Source organism: Protopterus annectens, chromosome 4.part0 (genome assembly GCF_019279795.1).
Source record: "Protopterus annectens isolate FY-2018-M chromosome 4.part0, PAN1.0, whole genome shotgun sequence".
In the NCBI taxonomy this organism is placed as follows: domain Eukaryota; kingdom Metazoa; phylum Chordata; order Ceratodontiformes; family Protopteridae; genus Protopterus; species Protopterus annectens.
The window spans coordinates 1,520,962,076-1,520,986,263 of record NC_056733.1 but is presented as its reverse complement, the minus strand read 5'-3'; the positions used below and the strand labels follow the sequence as shown (position 1 = coordinate 1,520,986,263).

General features: G+C 38.3%; 1 protein-coding gene across 2 annotated transcripts in view; it reads right to left on the bottom strand.

Annotated features, from left to right (window-relative positions):
- Positions 1–363: 363 nt before the first annotated feature.
- The window catches only part of LOC122799937 (CD276 antigen-like), a 200,020-nt gene continuing 176,195 nt past the window's right edge, over positions 364–24,188 (bottom strand). For both annotated transcript variants that reach the window (XM_044069344.1, XM_044069345.1), the window contains one exon: positions 364–2,087. In XM_044069344.1, the coding sequence (XP_043925279.1) occupies positions 1,916–2,087 (172 nt within the window). In that variant the 3' untranslated portion in view covers positions 364–1,915. The remainder of the gene's footprint in view (positions 2,088–24,188) is intronic.

Below are 24,188 nucleotides of genomic sequence, written 5' to 3'. Positions count from 1 at the left end.
AGCTTGGTGAAATGCTGCTATATGGCTATGCGGCAAATGAAATCTGAGGTAACAGGGAGAAGGGTATTGTGGGTAGCAGCTTAGCTTGAATGTTTTTGGTGTACGCGAGCTTGGTATTAGGCCGACACGGTTCAGAGGGGCTCAGAACCGAACCCATCAGTGACAAATGGGAAGAAGATTAACAACAGCAGTTAAAAACTTTCTAAATAAAAAAATACAAACTACGTGACAAGAATCTGCAGCAATAAGCCTTCACTGTAATGTTCAATTAACATTCACAATGGCTGCTTCTCTCACTCCTCATGCATTCAAAAAACTCAAGTCTAAGAGTTTCAAACACTCCCAAAGAGCATCAACAATCATTCAGTTAATAACATTCATTTGCAAAATAGTGGACAGCATTAGGACAAGGTAATATAATTTTATATCTTGAAGATGGTGCCAGGTGAAGATCCATACTGACATACTTGCTTATTATTCTGCTTATCCATGTACATCGAATGTACAAGTACTAAACAAAACAATGACCAGTGCAGAATTTTTAATGACTGAGGGAAATATGACAGAGGGCTATAGAAACGTCTTTCCTTTTGACTGGAAAATATATTTGGGACCACTTGATTCACCACCTCCAGTAGAAGATGGCACCACAGCTAGGTCCACCATGTCACACTGTACAAGTATCAGTGCAGGAGTTTTAAACCAAGTGTTTGTTATCAGGGCTGGACTTTAATCAACTGGTGCCCTAGGCAAAAGGGCTTCAGAGCGCCCCCAACCCCACATCATCCGGTGCCCTCATCCTGGTCTTCCTACACCATCCAGATTCGTTTTCTTCTTCCCTTTTCTCATAGTTTGTCCTAGTCTTAATTTTTTTTTCTGTATTGATTGAACATACTTTAAATAAACCACTTGTTTACTAAAAATAAATAAATAAAAAATAATAAATAATAATATATACTGGAAAAGTGCCCCTGCTAGAGCGGCGCCCTAGGTGGCCGTCTAGTTGGCATATGCCTAAGGTCAGCAATGTTTGTTATCCAGGTTACTGGTTGGGGAAGAAAGCCTGCACTTTCTGCTAGTCATCATTTTTTGGGGATCCCTATGGCTTGTGACTATCTGGCCACTTAATCTGGCACTGTTCATTCTTTTTCAAATGGGTGACAGCTTATTTTTGCATGGTCATCATAAGGGCAGCTACTAGGTAATTGTGCCCTATCAAGTGCCTGAATTTCATGCACGTGCCATAGATGCAGTGTGGAAACCACTTGTTTCCAGAGGAGATATAATACCTCACGTATTCTTGTCCTGAGACATATCCCTCAATCTCCCTGGTGGAACAGGCAAGCAAGCATCAACTCGTTATTATTCTTCCTTGCTGGTCAGCTCCAGAGACACATTCCTCAACCTCACCCAGGAAGAGGCGATTAGTCGTCACCTCATTTTTTTCTCTGCTTTCCTGACTAGCTCCTGAGACATACCCTTCAACCTCCCTCCGCTCCCCCAGGAGAGGCGAGCAGGCATCACCTCATCATTCCTCCTCCTCCCTGACCATCTGCTCCAGTACCCAGCCCACTAATTTAACCCAGGTCAGCAAGCCAGTAGTCAGGACTAACAGCTTCTATAGCCACAGAGCCAATACCGTCTGCTAGTTTTGGTTCAAAGATGAGTAAAAAAACATGCAGAACCACTCAGCCATATTCTTTCTCTGACACTAGTTGTCCGTGCCATATCTTTCTGTTGCAGACTTATCAAATATCTTCCCCTGGCTGTTCACATGCCATTTACAAAGGTAAGTAGTAAGTGATTACACGGCTATTAGTGGTGAGTGCAGCTGGCTCTGATGGATGCGGAATAGGTCATCAAGTGGAATGCTAAATCATCTTTTCTCAGAGTCACTGAAACACATTCAGATGGCTCAAGCTAGTTTATTCAGATCCTTCGTGGAATTATTATGAGAGGAGTAAGCGCTGTCCTCTGACTCTTCAAAAACTTCATCTTTTATGTCACTGGAAACAAATGGTGTTTTTTGTTCACTGCTGACATCTATATTATGTTCTTGTTGTGGTAAATGGCCACATTTCTTTCTCCTGTAAAGAAAAAAAAAAGGAAAACAGCACACATATTTAGTCTTATTTTCAGTTTACTATTTGTATGAGATGAAATAAAATGTTCACCCCTTATACCCTAGCAAACACATTATTATTAAACACGGTGCAGTGAAACAGAGTACTTTAATCTAGCGACATCCCCACTCATTAAGAGTTGAAACTGGTCTGTGACAGCAACAGTGATGAAAGTGCCCCCTATACTGACGCTTGAAACCACTAAGTACTGGGACATAATGGGAGGCTTGTTCTGTTATAATGATCAGGAACAAGACAGGAGTACAACAGATACTTGGGAAATTAAGAATAAACCTTTTGTACAGACAATCAAGTGAGGGTGACAGCACAATCAGTTAACACTATAAATATGGGAAAAATGAGGGTAGGGACAATTATTTCCCAGTAAAATTCTATGAAAGCTGTTAAGTTTTAAGCACTCCTCTGTTTCATTTAGTTCAGAATTATTATAAACAAACCTACCTTCTTTACTCCTAACTGTTTTGAAACATCTTTGCTAACAGCTTAGTACTATCAGTATAATGAGCCATTTCATAGCAAGCACGTGATTCTACTAACCTCCATTTTATTCACTGATGTAATTTTGTACTCCAAATCAGCCCATTATGTGCCATCCATTCAGAGTATAGACAGGCTAACAAGCAATGTAATTATGCAAATTTAATCAGGTAGTGTACACACCCCAAAGTAGCATACCTTTTCACCAGTGAGATGCAGTAACTCTGATGTACAAGTCTTACTCTATAAAGTTGCAGACCACTGGTCAGGCTTTGTCTTAATGGTTCAACAGTTATAATCATTCTACTTACCACCTCTCCAACAAACAAGATTATGTAATGCGAACTTAAAGTAAATCACATCTGTTTAAGAAAAGCAATCCCATTAATTAGGAGGGGAAATGTGTGGGAAATCAAACTTTTTTTAATTGATATGACAAGAAAGTACAGTTATGTGAATATTCTCACCAAAACTACACATTTTAGTAAGATCACTTCTAAATATAGCTCTCAAGCTTCCAGTTCCAAAATGTGGATCACTGTCACTCAATGTGGAACAAATGGGCAAAATATTGAACATTCTGCCAAAGACTTCAACTAGGAAGCTCAAAGGATAGTTAAAATATGTCACTCGACTAGTAAACAAGACTCACTATTATTTACAATGAAAATCATTTAAAAAAATTTAAAATTGGAGATTTTTAGACTCAGAATGAGAAATATTCCTCATCATGATGTACAGCTGATGGATCAGTCATAACTTGAGAAAATTATGCTGTAGACAGATGTCTGCTATCCAGCCTGACGTCCAGAGCTTCTGGATATAGCCTATACAGGGCCACTCTCTAACATTTAGCAGATGATCATTTGATGTATGCTATAAAGGGCAAACACATTCAGACCACATTCAGTTACTTTTTATTATTTCTCTTTTTTTGAGGCGACACCCATAACTCCCCTTTCAAGCCAAACGATCACTCTTGAAGTTCCATCCCACCAGAAAACGGAAAGGATTTGCATTCTATTAAACTACTTGTTTAGCAAATTTAAATGCACTATCTATTGCATTTATACTATTTTTGTTGATGTTTGCTTTGTTTTGTACCCTTGAATTATGCAAAGTATGCTTGTTTCTGTTTGCTGTACAACTGTACCTCTGTATTATATCTCTGTTTCACTGCTGTCTCCTGGCCTGGGCCCCAAATTGGTCATATTTGATCAATGCACTACCTTAGTCAGCAAACAAAAAAATCAATCAACAAATCTCAGTCTCTGCCACAGCAAAACAAGCACTAAACTGTAAGAAGGATGGATGAAATCTACACTGCTGTAGTGATCTTACTTGACTATACAAAAGTTATGCACTTAACATAATGCTAGATCTGGAAGCAAACAAGCAAACCTTTCCCATGCTGTAAGCACCTTCCACTTACCCAATAATGCACTGCCAGCTTCTCTTTTTCAGATCTGAGGTTAGCTCTGCTATGGAAAATAACGCAAGACTTGAAAAACCTTCACCAAGACAGAATAAGGTAGGCAAGGGCATTACCGAGGAGGGAACCACTGTTTCAAGTCTAGCATTACAGTAAGTACACAGCATTCATATCTGGTAAGAGTAGGCCCATCCTTGGTAACTCAAAGCACAGAGTCTCAAGGTTATTGTAATGGCTGACTCCATGTGATAACAGACCCTTGCCAGAAAGGAAGGTGTGGATCTGGATAGCACATCCAGCCTGTGTTTTGAAAAAGTATTAAGAGACCATACAGTTGTGCACATATGTTATCAACGGCTATGAAGAAATACATTTTTTTGAAAAATGCTACTGAGGTAGCTAAAGCTGTAGTAGAATGAGCTTCACAAATTTTCTCTAATGGCTTACGGTACTTAAGACTGCAAAATTTAGTGCACTTATTAAACCATCAAGCATAGGTAATTTTAGACATTTTATGGACCATTTTAATGAAAAAAAAGAGTAGGGAATCTTTATACATGGAACTGGTTCTGTCCACAATCTTAATTGGCTATGAACATTCATTAAATATAGCAAGTACTCCCGGTCACGGAATAAGAAAGGAAAAAGGCAAACTGATTATGTATTGAGTTAATTAATACATTCTATAGTTCTAAGAATTTAGGGGAAGTCTTGATAAAAAAAACTTCAAAGTTGGGGGGGAATAAGCAGATTTTTGGGTTGGTACAATTGCTTTATGAACTTGAAAATGAAATTTTCAGACATTAATATATGTTAGTTAGTTAGTATTAGGCTAACTGCCCTTGGGGACCATTTTAAGCCTAGCAAATTATCCATGTGAGAATCAAACCCTGCACCTTATGTCTGTAAGGTACACAACTTAACCATTATGCCAATCTCCCACCCCAAAAATATATATCTTCACTCTGTGAATCTCCTGCCCGTGGTGAGAATCAAACCTTGCACCTTGTGATTGAAAAGCATACACCTTAACCACTGCACCACTTGACTTTGAAGGTTGACACAATGGCATCCCCAAGCCTTAAAGTAATGAATTTCAAGTATACGTTCGGCTACTGAATTTGATAAAATGCAAACCGTGAAACAGCAAAAGGAAAACAGTGAATGGGATAATCATCAAACTACACCAGCACTGAAAAAAACTACATCGACTGGCCATAGCAGGCAAACAACCAGGAAGTAATGCAATACATAAGCTAAGTGAAGGAAAACCTTTTAAATTTTCCTTTTTCTCCACTGTACTGTGATCTCAGCGTTGGTATATATAGTTGGGGGATGCAGCCTCCCCCACACTGATTGGTTGTGTGTGCAATGTTGGCCAACTATGACCATTCAATGTAGCCTTTTTTATGCTGTTCTAGTTTGATGATTGTCCCATTCCCCATTTTCCTTTCGCTGTTTCGCAGTTCGCATTTTATCAAATTCAGTAGCTGAACATTGACTCATGAGTTTCAACTAGGCTAAAGCAATGACTATTTAAATTAAGGATTAATGCATTTATATTTGATAATCTTAATCTATTAGAGATTTCTGTGCAAATAGATATTCCTTCCTTTATTGATTAAATTTGCAAAGCAGATTATGATCTTAGACATACGATAGCAATCATATCAGATCTCTACATTATACTATTAAACTATAAAACGGTTGAATTAAAATACTGGAACGTTGTCTTTCCAAGTAAAGAAAATAATTATTCTGATTCAGATAAATGGTTGATGCTGTTGTCAGTTGCCAAAATAACTCACTCTCCTTTTTGGAAAGTTTATTCTTTGAAAACACTACAAAGATCATTCCTTAATCTACACAGATTATAACACAGGTAGATAAATGTAGTACTAAAACCTGTTGGAGATATAATACCAGTTCTAAGGCAGATTGGACGTATTTTGTATGAGTGCTCCTCTCTGCATGATTACTGGACTCATAACCTGGATAAGCTTTACAGTCCAATCACTTTTATATTTCTAAATACTTATGTGCAAAGTTCCTGTCTTATCAAGTACTGACAAAGCTCAATATTCTTTTTTATGGCGTTTTCAGGCTGTAAACTGTTACTAGAAGATAATTATGGCTTGTCTCCACTACCTTTTCAGAATTTTTTATTACTGAGCAAGACATTGGAAAATTGGAAAGAGAGAAATGACATAAGACTTGACTCTAAGTCAATAAGTCAATCTCAGATATTGGCCTTCTAGTTTAGACTCGATTCAATGATATGAAGAAAAAAATCATTAATTTTACCTCACAATCTTACATTAAAAAACTGACTTTATGACATCTGAATTTATACAGCACACACTGTATATAGTGTATACAGTTTTGTTTTCTGATCAAAAAGGGTTGGTACTTAATCATTTTATTCATTAATATGGTAACTGCTTATAATATTTTGGATCTAAGTATTTAACTTATGTTTAAAAAGTTTCACTTATTAGCTTTTTGTTATTAAAAAAATATCTGATTTAGAGTTTGCTCTATTGCAACTTTAGAGATAAAGGTGGGGTTAGTTCTAAGAGATATATGTCTTTATGAAACATCAAACAAGGAAACTTTACAGAAAAGAACTTGCAGTTCAGAATCATTCTCACTGATGTGAATACTTCCAAGAACAGCCATCTTCCAATTCACAAACTTTACATCCAGTGAAGTTCAAAGACAATTAGATTAGTTTTTTCACCACAGAACATAAAATATTAACAAACTGGATCTTGCAGTAGAGGTCTCGACAAAGATATGGCTTTGAGGAAGGCTTGGCATACTTTTAGAGAAGCTAAAGAATTTGTACCTTGGTCTCAGTAAAAGTTAGGAGGTGTTCTTTAATGGATGAATAACTGAATCCAACTTCAAAAATGTCTGCAATGTAGTTCAGAACTGCAGGAACAGCAACAGAAAAAGGGATCCAATCTCTTAGCATTGACCAAAACAGAAAACAAATATCCATTTGTCTCTGTCTTTCCTAGTGTTGGGCTTTTCAGAAAGATGACAAATTCTTGACCATCATTATAGAAAAGATTGGACTCCTGTCAGCCACTGGAAGTAGAGATGTTAACTGGTTAGCCAGAGAGAGCAAATGTCTGGATAAATTTCACCCACTGGCTAGTCAATAATGTTACTGTGGGCCAGAAAAAAATAGGCAATTTTCCAAGAGAAGAAGCAGTAGTGGCAGGATACAGATCTGTTGGGGCCAGTAAGTAGCTTTGAGGATGAGAATGACCTTGTGAAGTTTTGCCCTCTGACTAAATCTCATCATTACAGTAACAGATAAAAATGGAATAGAGAGGAGTCCAGATGGCCACCAGTGGGTGACAGTATCTTTTGGTTAAATTCCTCACTGATGGAATTAAGGAGAAAGGGGTACTGCATTTGATGATGGGTCAAGGAGGCAAACAAGTCACAGCAAAGTTTTTTGCCATTTCCAGAAAAAGTTCTGAACTACTGAGGTGTTGGGAAAGTACTAAACGGGAAGCATCAGACATAGTTTGCTATTCTGAAGTTCAACCAAACACTAAAATGTCAACAAAGATATGAAAAGGGAAAGCTCGGCAGTGCATTACAAGATGGAGGAAGATACTTAACATCTTGCAAATGTTTGTGGACTTAATGCCAACAACCTTAGTCCTATGACTTACCAAGGACAAAACTACTCTACACCTGGTAGCATTCATTAGGTAAGATAAAAAGATGTAGCATTTCCTTTTCATAACAAAATAGTAATTTTGATAAGAAACAAATTTAGGTGAGCCAGGTAACACACGACAAGCAGTCACAAGTAAATCCAAGTTTAATGGTTAAGTGCTTTTCATTTGACTAAATGTTCAAACTTCATCAGACTAACATTTACTTCACTCACATAGCTTAAATAGTGATATCAATTAATCCAAAAATTAAGTAAATTGACAATTAAGATTTTACAAGCACAATAAACAAGTTTACAAACTTTTAAAACAGCTTTAGAAGCAGACTTTAAAAACCTGCTATGCAGTATGAAAATTTTAAAACCATACTGTACAATAACAAATGGCTTCGACTGCAACATATATTTATTTTTAAACCCATACTAAAATATGACCTACTAAAAGTATCAAAATCAAAGATAAAATTATCGAAGTAAGCTTTTAAGCTTTAAGATGCTTATAATAGAGCAACATTCATTTAGACTGGGGAAATTGTAAGCATTTAATCTTATTTGCCACAATAGTTCAAGTTCTTCTAGTAATTTTGTCTAGATTAAAACATCTGCCATTTTTATTTTTCATCCTGTCAGTTTTTGTATACAACTACATTATACCATCATGATGAAATACCTTAAAATATCAATATAATTTTGAGGGACAGGGACTGCTTTCTAACCTTATTGAGATAACGTTGCCAGTCTGCAGACTGCTTCCAGTTTAAACTTTGTTTATAAATAAAATACTTTTTTTTACCTTGTTCTACAAATAAAAATATTTGCAAGACTACAATGGTATCACACATAATTAAGCGTTAAAGGTCTTATTTCAATGACGTAACACATAATTAATCTTTAAAGGCCTTAACTTGTAACAAATATTTAATAAAAGTAACCTTGTTTAGAACAAGTGCTTTCTTGATCTGCCTTTAGGATTACCTGCCAGTAGTACAGTTCCAAACACTTTTCAGACTCTCTTCCTTTATGTCAAGAACAAGAAGGTAAACTAATGAGTGTTATTTTTTTTTCTCTAAAATATGCTTTGGTACTAACGCATTTATTTTCAAAAAAAAAAAAAAAAATCCTACTATCATTTAGATGCTCAAGAATCCTACTTCTAAACTTAAATTTAATCTTTCCAAGCAAAACATTAAAATGCCTAGTAATCAGCTCTTTCTTGGTCCAGAATTTTAATTTAAACTAAATTACAGTAATACTGCCAGAAAATTACTACTAAAAGGCCTTAGATCGCCTTCAGTGTTAGTGTACTTCACAAATTCTTAAGACTAACAACAGACTTGGAGTCCAAAGTTCCTTCGTCACAAATGAAATGAACTCTGAACAGACTAATTTGTGACAGAATAAAATCATTGCCAAACTCAAAGATGCTGCCTGGACCCATCACAATATCATACAAGTATGTCTCAAATGTGAAATTACATAATTTAATCAAAAGTTGCTAACCCATTGTTATACTTTCCATGCATTATTATCTGCAGCACCATATATCTAGCTGGTGTACAAGTGCAAACATTTCTGCTCAGTCTACTAACTTATCCTTAAAATGTCCCTCTCCTGTTTCTCAGTGCAAATGACTCCTACCTTTTTCAGCACTATATACTTCATACACTTGGGCATAACCATATAGTGATACATCCCTAAACTTTGCTAACTTTATAAAACATACTTGATAGTCTTAGTTTTAACCATACAGTGATATATCCCTCAACTCTTCCTACATCCTACCAGACTTGGTTCAAAAGCAACACAGAGATGAATGAAAATATAGAGCAGCAACTCTGCAAGTCAGTTCTATGCGGTGCAGGTATCTGACCTGTTCCCAAAGTAACACAAGTTTGAAAAAATCTTGAATAACAAGGCAGTCAATCTGCAAAACAGTTGTAAATGGTGTAGGCACAAATACCATAAAAAGGTGTGGTCCCAACTTGGAAATGCAAGCTCCTTCCTCAATGAACGAAAATAGATGCAAAGAATTCACCACAAAAAGCTTTAATCCACAGTTGTAAAACGCCAACAAATACAAGACACCAAGCGCTTTCGCCTGGACACTTCCAGGCTTTTTCAAGGTTAAAACACTACTATGGCCAGTCAGTATTTATACATTTAATGATCGGCCAATTAAGCTGTTAAATTGTTGATTAATTCAGATGAAACAATCATTTCTTAAAGTGCAATGGTGCAAATTTTGTTGCTAGTATTTTACTCATTTAAGCAAAATATGCTAGTAAAATTATACATGAAAATATAAAATGCATAACTACATAAAATTTCAGTCATTACAACATGAGTATGTAAAAATATATAATTATCCTTCTTTGGTTCATTGTGAATCAAAATACATAATTAACTAACTGTTCTACATGAAATAGTTTTATTTTAAAAAATTTTCATACTGATTTATACAAAAAATAAAAATAAAATAATATAATAATTAAATATGATAATTATAATAATAACTATTTCCAAATCTAATTCATATAACTGTAAAAATCTGTTTTAAACAAATAAGAAAAAAAATGATAATATTATATTCATAAATATAAAAGTAAGTATATCTAAAAACACTTGATTGTGAAAAAAATTTTTTATGTCTGTAATTCATTAAAAAGTGAATTCATAATTTGTTTCTTCTCATTTTTAATATACTGTTTATACTGATAGTCTCATTCATACCTGGCTTCCTTGAGGCATCTAATTTGATTTGCCAGGTTAACTCTCTAGTCTCTAAATAAGTTTCCCAGTCACCTCCCCTGGGATCATTAGTAACTTGTTCTAAGACAAAGAATTTTAAATTCATGTTATTACAAATCAGAGAATGTTTGAAAAAAGCATTTGTGTTCTTCTTTTTTTCAATTTCATATGTGTGCTCATATATTCGTTTTCTGTGTGACCTTATGGTTTTTCCAATATAAAAACCATGACAAAAAGTGCATGTGCCTAAATAAATTATACCCATTGTATTGCAGTTGTAGTGCCCTTGTGCTCTCATGGTACAATTCCTGGCCGGAATAAAAATTTTTTCATCATTCAATAAGTACTTGCATTGTTTGCAAGCACCACATTTAAAGGTCCCTTTCTTCCTATAGGGGGCCATAGTTCCAAGGACATTCCTAGTACTAAAGTGTTGTTCAAGCATACCTTTTATATTAATATCACGTTTTCTGATGAAAGTTAATGTACTAGGTATATAATCTTTGATGTCCTCCTGTATTGTAAGTGTAGGCCAGAATGCCTGTAAAGTTTTTTCAATAACTGCAGCATCCTGGGTATACGTATAACTAAAACTTCTATGTGCATCAAACGTGGTTATACTGTTCTTATTAAAGGGTAGCAAACCCTGACTAAGTAAAGGTGGAAACTTGGAGTCTCTTTTTCCTGTAACTTCTTCTCTGATGGCATTAATTAACTGTATAGGATAGCCCCTTTCTATGAACATAGTAGTCAAAGTAGTTACTTCCTGTAAAAAAGTTTCCACAGTACTACAAATCCTCGATGCACGAATAAATTGACTTCTAATAATTCCCCTTTTAGTATGAATGGGGTGAGAGCTCTCAAAATGTAGAAATGTGTTGGAATATAAAGGTTTCCTATAAACAGTGGACTCAAAATGTTCTCCTTTACTATCTTTCGTACTATCATATTTAATTATTATATTATTTTATTTTTATTTTTTGTATAAATCAGTATGAAAATTTTTTAAAATAAAACTATTTCATGTAGAACAGTTAGTTAATTATGTATTTTGATTCACAATGAACCAAAGAAGGATAATTATATATTTTTACATACTCATGTTGTAATGACTGAAATTTTATGTAGTTATGCATTTTATATTTTCATGTATAATTTTACTAGCATATTTTGCTTAAATGAGTAAAATACTAGCAACAAAATTTGCACCATTGCACTTTAAGAAATGATTGTTTCATCTGAATTAATCAACAATTTAATAGCTTAATTGGCCGATCATTAAATGTATAAATACTGACTGGCCATAGTAGTGTTTTAACCTTGAAAAAGCCTGGAAGTGTCCAGGCGAAAGCGCTTGGTGTCTTGTATTTGTTGGCGTTTTACAACTGTGGATTAAAGCTTTTTGTGGTGAATTCTTTGCATCTATTTTCGTTCATTGAGGAAGGAGCTTGCATTTCCAAGTTGGGACCACACCTTTTTATGGTATTTGTGCCTACACCATTTACAACTGTTTTGCAGATTGACTGCCTTGTTATTCAAGATTTTTTCAAACTTGTGTTACTTTGGGAACAGGTCAGATACCTGCACCGCATAGAACTGACTTGCAGAGTTGCTGCTCTATATTTTCATTCATCTCTGTGTTGCTTTTGAACCAAGTCTGGTGGGTTGTTCCGGTTCTGTTTTCCTTGTTCTTACCCGCTTCGTTAGTTTTCTTCCTACATCCTACCTTTACACATACTACATTCTTCAGAACTTAGTATAACCCACACATTGATATTGTTCTCCATAATCATACCTTTTTGATACCTCATAATTACCTTTTTTAAATTTTACTCTTACAGTGTGATACATCCTCTCTACATCTTTCGCATTCATCAATGTCTCAATCAGCTCTTAATACCAACATTTTATCTGATCTCCCCTACTATTATACTCATTCCTTTTTTCAAGTATTGCTCAGGTTTGTATTTCGTATAAATAAGTTCAAACTGAATGCATTATCATGCTTTGCAAATATTTACAATCATGCCAACAGTACGTACTGCAGACATTGTGCACATTGTAGGTTTTCACATACAAGGTCCCTGAAATTTTTCAGAAGCCTAGCCAAGCATTTCCAATAAGTTTGGAATGTTAATACATTAAATAAAATTAACCCAGAGTCCTTTGTATTACAAGAACGAATAACCCAGAAGCAAGCAGATATTTACATATTACCCCTGTCCAGAAGGGAGAAGGGTGTTAAAGCCAGTGGTGAACTTGTGGTTTCCCATCCACTCATCTAGATTACACATGAATACAGCAAGAGACATACTTTCCTTTACATGGAGAGAAAGATGATTCCAGGGAAATGTTATTCTCTGCAAGACATATCTATCCCTCCAGCATGTACTATTTAAGTTATATTAAGTTATAGTATTAGCATATCTAATGTTTATGAATTCAAAGAAGCTCTCAAACGTTACTGGCTGAACTCCTGGACCTGTCCCTGTAAAAACCCAACTCCTCTCTCTCCCTTATTCTAATTGTTCTCGCTTACACTTTTCTCTATACTACTCTTACAGCTTGTATCCCTCTTATCTTATTTTTACATCACTGTGCTTGTATCCCTTCTCTTATTTCTACATCACTGAGCTTGTTTTCTACCTTTATATTCATCTTCTAACTTCATTCTGTTCCTTCTGTATTTTTCTTCTCTTTCTGTCTCCTCATCGTAAGTGTTCAGTTTTTTAATGGATTTGTACTGTCTGTATAATATATTTAGCTATGCTACTTAGACTGATTGCTTTTTAATGCTTGTATAGCCTCTACTAGTTTAATTTTTATATATTTTAATGTGTTCTGTATAGCAGCTCTTTTCCCCTGGGCCTCCATTGAAAAAGGGCTTATTCTCAGTCAGACAGTCCCAGTCATCAAAAGTCAAATAAATAAATAAGTTGCAGAAATGGTTGAGATCGCTTTAAGAGGTGCTACTGCCACTATCAGACTTGTGGATGTGTAGTAGATCTGAAAGGAAAGTGCTGGTACAGGCTCCATAAATGAGGCAAAGATTGCCAGCCAGTAGCCTGTAAAATACCAAAAAGAACAGGACTTTAGGACAATCAGTGGAGCTTTTGTGATTTGCACCTTGATTTTCTTAGTGAGAAAGCACCATGGTCACTCGAGATATATCAAGTATTTGGACACGTATCTATCCCTCCAGCATATACTATTTAAGTTATATGTATGTACCAAAGGGAACATTCCACTTAATGATCAGTCTAATGCGTGCAAAATACAGTGGAATGATCACTTCCCTGGACCTGGATGCCATGAGCTGTGTTATAAAAAATTATTCCTTGCAGCAGTAGATAAATGGTGACTGAGTGACAGCTCATTGTTTACACAGGTTCCCAGGTCCTTCACTGCTGGGTTAAATTTTCAGGGGTGTGTTGTCAATGTGAAAATTGCAGGGGATTTCATGCTTGCTAAAGGATGCAGCTGTATATTTTCTAGTGTTTAGTTTTAGCCGGTGGCTTTGACACTTGCTATTTATTTGGGAAAGGTCTTCCTGAGGGATGTTCGTGCTAAACTCCCCAGAAGAAACCAAGTTTACAGTCATCTGCAAACTTGGTCAGCCATAAGCACTTAATATTTGTCTTGACCTGCAAGAAGTAGATGCTAAAGAGGAGTGGCCTAAGTATTGAACCTTTACGTAAACCACTAGTGACAGTTTTTTTGGAGGAAGTAGATCTACCCACCTTAATTTCCTTGGTTCCATTTCTAAGCCAGTTTGTTTTCTTATGAGTTACATAGGCATTTATGTTTGGTTTCTCTCTCTTTTCATTTCTTCAAGTCTTTTGGGTTTCTAATACTGTGGTGGGACTGGACGCCATTCCTAAGTCAAAGTACAATTAAAGTTCATGAAATTAGTATTGTTTCAATCTTTGATGTTTACATTTGGCTGGAGGAGTTTATCAATTATGCCTGAGTGAGTAATGGTGCTGAATGCCTTTGTGAGGTCTAAATATGCAGTGTGTACAGATTTGCCCTCATCCAATGCTTTGGCAACTATTTCAAAACTGACCAGACTATGTAGACAGTTCTACCCTTTGTCAAAACCAAACCGGCTCATGTCAAGAGTTTGCAGGCTGCCTATGTCCTTATTTATTAATTCCATAATGATCCTTTCCATAGGCTTACAGATGAGGCGATGTCAGCTTACAGGTCTATCGCTGCTGTGGTCATATGATGCCCTACCTTTGTGTAGGAGGGTGACTACTGCAGTCCTCCACTCAGGGTAACCCTGCTTAGAGGCTGGTATTAAAGAACCTTTATAGTGGGCTTGACAGGTCATTTTTCAGGCTGAATACAAAAGTAAAACTAGAAACATTGACTTGAACAAAATAAAAGGAAATGGCCACAATGCAAATACCAGCTAAATAACATTTTTTTTATTGATTCTGGTACCTTGGCAATTTGACTTCTAGGAGTAATTCACCCTTGCAATTTGGTAACATTTATACAAAACCCAGTGTAATTACATCCTATTAAACAATTAAACATTAAATCATTTAAAGGCACAACCTCATATATAAATATTTTACATACAGTATATACATATACACACACACATACACACACACACACACACACACACACACGCACACACACACACACACACACATACACACATACACACATACACACACACACACAAATACCTAACGCTACTAAATTGACATCCAAATTCATGCGTCTAGAATACAACACTCTTGAAGTTATCACCTCTAGGTAAATGGGAATGAGCCAAAATGCTAAAAAAGAAACTCTCACTAGAACCCCCATGTGCTACAGAGAAATGTTCAGCAACAGAACAATTCATATTACGTTTTCTTACATCATCCAGGTGCGCCATAATCCTGACCTTAACCTTCCGTTTAGTTTGACCACAATATCATTTTGTATCCTGACACCCACGCCCAGTTACGTACACCACACCATAAGATTCAAAACTGAATTCCTCTGTGGCTGAATATTTCCTACCATTAATTTTCACTCCTGTTAAATTTCTAATCTTAGTACAACCTTACAAGTGCCACAAGCCCTAGCTTCCACCCTGTCTCTTTTAGGCCTAGCTCCAAAATTTGAACTCAGTAACTCTTTCAGATTACTATACCTACTATAAGAAAAAGGTCACATGCCTGAGGAAAGTACAGTTTTGTACCTACCATAAATGTAGATGTCCGAACTGGATAGCATCTGCAGTCATAACAAGTGGGTTGTCCTGTCGTCAGGCAGCCCTGCAGTCGGCCGGATTCCAAAGTCCGGGTCCGGCTTCGGCTGATGTCGCACTCCACCCGACGTCATCTCTGTTGGTCTTCGGGTATAAAAGCATCAGCCGACGCCATTTTCCTCAGTGTTTCTTGCCCCAGATGCCAGTAGCCCTCTTGCAGGGTAAAATTTGGATAGATGCCAATGTTTCCAAATAGATAGAGGTAAACACAACAATAAGCATATATGTACATATATACAAACAAATACACCATAAAAGACTCCCCCCCGACAGCTAGCTATTAGGAGGGTAAACACCCTAGGAGTACCACAGAGGGGAAGGAGGGAGGGTAATCCTGACTGCAGATGCTATCCAGTTCGGACATCTACATTTATGGTAGGTACAAAACTGTACTATGTCCTTCATGGATGCATCTGCAGTCATAACAAGTGGGTAGAATACCATGGCCAACTAGGGGAGGAGGATAAAGGTAGATTATGGTGTGTTTAGGATCCCTTGCAGTACAGCAGTGGCAAACCCTGCTCGGGATCTGGAATAAAGAGGCAAATTATAATGCTTGGCAAATGTATGCACGGAGGTCCAAGTAGCCGCCTCAATAATGTCTTTGGTTGCCACTCCTCGTAAGAAGGCTGTGGTAGTGGCTGTTGCCCTTGTAGAATGAGGTCTTATGTTCTGTGGAATTGGTTTTCCATGGAAGGAGTAACAGTATCGTATGCAATTTCCTATCCATTTGGAGATTGTCTGTTTGAAATAGCTTTTCCTTCCCTTCCTGTTGCATAGGCTACAAAAAGTTGGTCAGTCTTTCTGCTATTTTTGTTCTGTCCAAGTAGTAGCGTAGCTGTCTATGTACATCCAAGGTATGCAGTATTCTTTCCCTCTGTTTTGTGGGTTGGGAAAGAAGGTAGGTAGGTGGATTGCCTGGTTTAAAGATACTCTGGATACCACCTTAGGCATAAATGTAGGATTAGTCCTCAAGGACACTCTATCTTGGTGGAAGATTAGGGAGGGTTGCACTGCCATTAAGGCCTGTAGTTCTGAAACCCTCCTTGCTGAAGTAATTGCCAGTAGGAAAGCAGTTTTCCATGACAGGTGTTGTAGGTCTGCTGTTGCTGCTGGTTCAAAGGGTGCTAGTGTCAACTTTTCTAGCACAAAGTTTAAGTCCCAAGCTGGTAATGGTGGTTTCCTTGGGGGTTTTACATTCTTGATTCCTCTGAGGAACTGCCTGAGCAAAGGGTGCGAAAAAACAGGTGGATCAAAGCTGTATTCTGCTGAAATAGCTGATGCATGTATCTTGATGGAGGAGTAGGACAGGCCTGAATGAAGAAGTTCGCCAGATACTCCAGAATGTTAGGCATATCTATGTTTGACACATCTTTTCCTCTTTCGGTACTCCAAATGACAAACCTTTTCCATTTTCCAGCATAGTTCTTTCTTGTTGAAGGTCTGCGTGCTTCAAGAATAATGTCTTTAACTCTTTGGGAAAGTTCTGTATTAGCTGCTGCAATGTGATGTTCCATGCAGTCAGTTGCAGCGCTTTTAGGTTTGGATGTATGATGCTGTAGTTGTTCTGAGTTAACATCAAAGGCATCAGGGTATTGGCCACATGTTGTTCGAGACATGCTCTTCAGTAGTGGGTACCAGTGTTGTCTTGGCCAGTTTGGGGCTATCAGGATTATCCTTGGACGCTCTTCCTTGATTTTTAGTAGTACCTTGTGTATCAAAGGAAGAGGTGGGAATGCATATGCTGTTAGGCCTTTCCAGTTGAAGGAGAGTGAGTCCACTTTCCATGCTAGTGGGTGGAATGTCCTTGTGCAGCATTTTTTGAGCTGGTGATTGAGAGGTGATGCGAATAGGTCTATCTGTGGCATTCCCCATTTCTTTGAGATGGTCTTGAAGATGTCCGGGTGCAGCTTCCATTCGTGGGCATCCGAAGTGATTCTGCTTAGTATGTCTGCTAGAGTATTGTCTTTCCCCGGTACAAATATTGCCTGTAACTGAATGTTGTAGCTGAGTGCCAGGGTCCACAGCTCCAAGGTCATTCTGCATAGGGGGTATGAATGAGTGCCTCCCTGTTTGTTGATGTACCACATGACTGTGGTGTTGTCTGTCCTTATCATCAACTGGCCCTCTTTGAGGAATGGTTTGAACTTTTGGATTGCCAGTTTTACTGCCAGCATTTCTTTTAGATTGATGTGCAGGTGAAGTTGATCCTGTGTCCACAATCCTTGCACGCATTTGTCTAGCATGTGGGCCCCCATCCTAGGTCTGAAGCGCCTGTTGTGATGGTCTGGCTTGGTTGACATCTGCGGAAGGGCAGGCCTGGGTTTGACTGGCATGCCTGAGCCCACCATAGGAACTCCTGTTTTAAGCATGGAATTAGTGGGATTTCTGTTTCTAGACTGTGTCTGTGTTGGGACCATAAATTCTTTAGGTACCACTGTAGTTTCCTCATATGTAGTCTGGCAAATGGGACCAAGATTATGCATGATGCCATGAAGCCCAAGGCCTGTAGAAATTTTCTTGCTGTTAACTTGTTCAGTTTTGTTAGTGCCAAGAAGTAAAGAGGAAGTTCTTTTGTTTTTCTGTAGTCAGGAATGCCATTTGTTGTACTGTGTCCAATTCCGCGCCCAAGAATGTCCTTGTTTGGGATGGTATCAGCCTTGACTTTTGTAAATTGACTGTGTATCCCAGTCCTTGTAGCAAGTAAATGACCCTTTGTAAATCTGTTGTCAGCTTGCTTTTGTTGTCCCCTTGTAGCAGGCAGTCGTCCAGGTATGGGTAAATTTGAATTCCCTGTAGTCTGCAATGGGCGATTACTGATGCCAGGCATTTTGTGAATACTCTGGGCGCAGTAGATAAGCCAAAGGGCAATGCTGAGAATTGATAGTGCTCTGATCCTGCAAGAAATCTGAGGTATCTTCTGCAGATTGGTCGAATGGGGACGTGCAGGTATGCCTCCTTGAGATCTAGAGTTACCAGCCAAGACTCCTTGCCCAGCATGGGAAGAAGTTGCTGTAGGGTCAGCATTTTGAATTTTGGGACAATGATGTATGTATTTAAGGTGGACAGGTCGAGAATTGGTCTCCAACTTTTTCCTTTCTTGGAACTAGGAATAGTCTGGAGTAGAACCCCTTTCCTTGTTCTGCTGTTGGCACTCTTTCCACAGCTCTCATGTTTGCTAACTCCATTATCTGGCGTAGAGCCTCTGTTTTTGATTTGGAGGTAGATTTGGCATTCCTCTTTGACTGGTAAAGTGTGGAAGTGAAACCGTAACCTTGATCTATGGTTTGTAAAATCCACTTGTCTTTTGTTATGTAGTGCCAGTTCTTTGAAAATAAGGTTAACTTTCCGCCTAGAGGAGCTGCTATTTGTTCCCTGGTAGGCGGATTTAGGATTAAGTCACTGTGGTTGTGCTGATGTAGTGGCAGTGGCTGTGTCTGTGCCTCTGTTGTTACCTTGCCACTGTCGTCCTCTGTAGGCACCTCCTCTGGATTGGTTTCTGCCTCTGGAACGCCTATTCCTGCCCCTTTGAAATTTTGTGGAGTCAGGAAAGGACCAATTTTTGGTAGGCCAGTTCCTGCTAAACCTTGGTGGTTGAACCTGCAAGAAATCTTTAACAGTTTGAACAGATTTTGCCTTTTCTTCCATTTTCTTCATAACCTGCTGGGCAGGTGTACCAAACAAACTTGTCTTGTCCATAGGAGCATCTAGCAACTTAGCTTTAACATGATCCGTAAAGCTTGTTCCTTTAGCCATGCATGCCTTCTTATCACTGTGCCTGTCATGGCTGATCTAAATGAAGCCTCCAGTGCATCACAGCCACATTTTAAGGAATGGTTGCTAACCTGTTGTATGTTATTTACCATCTCTAATACATATTTCTTATCAAGAGATTCATCAGTAGTTAGTTTTTAGTTAACTGATCAAGCATAAACTCTTGGTATTGTATCATGTGAAACTGACAGTTTAAAGCTCTAGCTGAGAGAGTAGCTGAAGTGTAGACCCTTTTACCCCATCTGTCTAGTGACCTTGCTTCCCTTTCAGAAGGAATAGGGTTTTTAGCTGTGGTCGCGGCTACTGCCTTGGGACCCTGGGATATAGTTTCTGGGTCTGCAAGTGGGGCCTTGTAAAGGTGGTGATGAGTATCTGGCACCCTGTAAAATCTGTCTGGTTTGGCAGGGGCTGGGGGTAAAGAATCTGGAGCGGAGCAAACATCATTGAAAGCATCATCCACCACAGAGAGAACAGGAGGTATAGCTAAGGGCCTGTGCTGTGGGAGGTGCAGAAAGGTCCTAAGTCTTTTCTGGAGTCTGAAAATCCTGTTGCTGCCATTGGAACTGTTCTCGCATGGCATGCAAGGTTTCCCCAAAGGAGAATTCTTCTGGTGGGGAAGCAGCTGGAATGGATTCTTCAGCATCAGAATCTTCAAAATTGGAGAAGGGAGCCTCAGGCTGGTCAGTTATGTCTGATTCATCAGCAGAATCATCAGAAGACACTGGCTCAGGGGCTCTGCCCTAGGTCTCTTCTCTGGGGCTGAGAGGCCCTGTCTGGGTGAGATTGAGATCCTCTAATTAAAGAAATTAAATCTTCTGCCAAAGAAAGCATTTGAGAACTAGAAGAGGGCCTGGATGAGGGGGTTTAACAGGCACTGATTTAGTAGTCTTGGCTGCTTTAGCCCTGGCGAAGGCCTTAATGGACATGGCTGCTGGAGGCCTAGCAGCACCACGTGCTGGGGTAGAGACATCCAAGGGGATGGTGTCTGATAAGTCAACCACCGTAGTGGGTAAAATTTCTGAGGTCGATTCAAGAATTGTAGCAGGGGCCTCAGTTGTAAGAATAGGTTCAGCTGTACTTTGAGCAGTTTTCTCGGTTTCGCCGAAACCGAGACACTCATGTTTGCTTTGCCGTGGTTTCGGCCGAAACCGCGGACCGCGAGTGTCGGTCTTTATCTTTGCGTTTTTTGGAAGATTGGGTAGTCGGAGGATCCGACGGCATAATGTACGCAAAATCAGTACCGAAAAACTGTTCTGCAAACTCCGACCGACGCCTAAGCGTTCGACGGTTGAAAGAGGCACAGGCCGAACAGGCTGCTACGTCGTGGGCTGGGCCTAAACAAGGCAGACAGTAAGAGTGGAAATCTTTATGAGGTATTTGTTTCCCACAGGTTAAACAATTGTTAACTTTTTCTGACATCGGCTGAGGCAAGAAAGAGTCCCCAACGGGTACTTAGCTTTAGAAGTCTTCAAGTAGTATTCGGTAGAAGTAATCTCTGGATCCGACCGACCGGCACTTGCGAACAGCTTCTGCTTCGGGCGCCACGCGGCAAGAAAGACTGGGGAAAATGGCGTCGGCTGATGCTTTTATACCCGAAGACCAACAGAGATGACGTCGGGTGGAGTGCGACATCAGCCGAAGCCGGACCCGGACTTTGGAATCCGGCCGACTGCAGGGCTGCCTGACGACAGGACAACCCACTTGTTATGACTGCAGATGCATCCATGAAGGACATCAACTTACACACCTGAACATCCAGGCACACCACGTGCCATAGGTCTTTGACTAACCTTTCTTTAAATGATTTAATATTTAGTTATTTAATGGGATGTAATTACACTGGGTTTTGTATAAACGCTACCACATTGCAAGTGTGAATTACTCCTAGAAGTCGTATAGCCGAAGTAACAGAATCAATAAAAAATTGGTTTAGCTGGTATTTACAAGGTGGCCATTTCCTTTTACTTTAAGTCATTTTTCAGGTTAACCAGTAGGCAGATTGATATATTATCAGGTTCTACGGAAGCAGTGTTCTTGGCCTTTGATACTGTTCCTGGGAGATTTGAGGGAGTGTGTGGATGCCGGTATTTGATCAGGAAATATGTGTATGTATAGGGGGAGGGTGAAGTTATAGCTAAATATATCTGCTAGTAGACTGAATATGTCCTAATTATTACAGTATGTGATATCATTTAGTATCAGCTCTGCTCAGTTTTGAGTATTATTTCTGAGATTTCTAACACCATTAAAGGATGCTTTGTGATAATGTTTTGCCTGTTATCTAGCTTTGGCTGACTTGATCAGGAACCTGAGTTCCCTGTTAAGTTTGTTAAGACCATTTTTGGCATTTGGAGGGTTACATTTACTTTTCTGTGCAATGGACTTTTTCGTCTTACTGTAGAGCCTGCTTATACTTGGGTACCTCTATAGCAGTTTAATTTTAAATTTAATGGCATTGAAGGATTTTGCATTCAGAGGGATCATCAGCATGAAAGGAAATAATGAATTTTGCCAGGTTGTCACTCAGTTTTAGTAGCTTTAGCATAATCTCTGAATACTGAGTTATTGCAGGATGCTTCCAGCTTCAGTCTTAGGGCAAATACACCTGATAACTAGTTCCAGCAATATTATCATCAGCATACAATGTTTACAATCTTATAATGAGTCCAGATGTATAAAATATAGTAATTACTTTATACATGCACCAGTTATAATATTTTTCTTCCTTTTCTCATGCCATTCCAGTCAGTGGGGAAGGGATGCTTACAAATCAAAATCTCACTAATTTTCAGTTTTTGTAGCTACTTTAGGGCAATGAGGGAAAGAAGGGGCATACATCTTTGAAAACGTTTATAAAACATCCAAACAAAAATGGCACCAGCAACTGTGATTAACGGTTCGTTATAACACAGCAAACAGCAAGTACTATCATGTAAAAAAAAGAAAAAATAAGCCAAAACATGGCCAGGGTAAAAACTTTAATAACAAATGTAACAGGTTGGTACTTTCACAAGTCAACAGCTTGCTTCTTTAGACCAAACATTTAAAAAGAACAAAGTACGCATGCTTTATAGATTTCAAATCTCGTAAAAACCACAGCGTTACTTCACAGTTACATTGTAACCAGTCAAAGTACATCTTAAGAGGACAAACAGTGGCGGATTCAGGAATTTGCAGAGGGGGGGGGAGCGTAGTACGCAAAGTAGGCTACGAGAGGGTAGAACACCAGGGATTAGGGGGCCTGTGGATAGCTCATCCTAAAGGACAACAATGGAATTCTATCATTAAATGCTCAAATTCTCTGTCCTTTTTCTCCCTATTTATTGTCCCTGCTATGATTAAACAACACAGCATTTAAAATATTTTAAATCAACTGTTTCTCTCCGCTAGAACAGTACCTTACTGTACTGTGGTGGTTTCACTTTCAAAAAAAACTTTTATCCCTCCCAGGAAAAGCTTGCTGCAGTCTCCAATTCATTGATGTCAGCAAGGCCACTGAATACATGTAGGTTTCTGACCAATTCCCTCCCCTAACTGACATCACTATGACTGTCCTAAAAACCCACCTATGATGTGATGTCACAGCTCCCTAGTCCTTCCCCTACAGAAAGTAAAGGCTAGAACAAGGAAACAGTACAGGAGTGAAGTCTCCTACTGTGAGCTGTCCATCACAGCAGGTAACAGCTCAAATTACCCTTAGCACTTTGACAGCTAGGGAAGTTAGATAGCATCTTTATGGCCTAGCCTATAAAGTGATTTAATTTCAGATATTTTCTAAAGTTTGATGGACTGAAGTTAAACCTTCAGTTTCCTCTGCTAAAACATATACATTTAAACAGTTACAATAGTGCATGTACATTTGTGTTCTCTCCAGTAAGGCACACTGTGATGACATTTCAAACACAAGCACTTTACAAATTCCTTTCCAGCACAAACATCTGTATAAATCAGTTTGATACACACATAACATACAGTTCTAATACATTTGTAACAAAGCATCTTGCATAAATCAGTTTGATATTCACAAATGACATATAATTATTTACAAATTTCCAGCTAGCTGTGCTGGCAGTACCTCCTTTCATCACAAGAACTTCATAAAGGACAGTACTGTCACACTGTACTGTTTGACATAACATTTTTTGAATGAGCTTTCCATGCACTATTGTTGTATGCTGGATTTCATTCTGATTTATACTCTACTTCAGATATTAAAGCCACAAAACGTGTCTAAATCTCTAAATTATAGCTTAAACAGGATGAAAGTTTGATCTGTTCTCAAATACTCTGGAGGAAAAAAAATCACAAAATCTTACAGGTAACAGCTGTACATACCTTCTACTGTTTTGACTGACCAGTAACCAGAACATTCTGCTGTTAACTTCTCTGCTGCCAACTTTTTTCTTCTCTCATTTCTAACCTTCTCCACTTCTTTGATCATATGTACACAAATCAAATCAGGACTAAACAATTGTGCAGTAAATAAGCTACTGCAATAGCTCCGATTAATTGGCCACCTAAGTTGAAAATGTCTTCAGCCCACGTATATGAAACTTTCTTTCACCCTCAAAACCAAATTCCTACCTCATATATTTTAGCTTTTCCCAATCTACTTCCGGATCCTATCTTCTATCGAACACT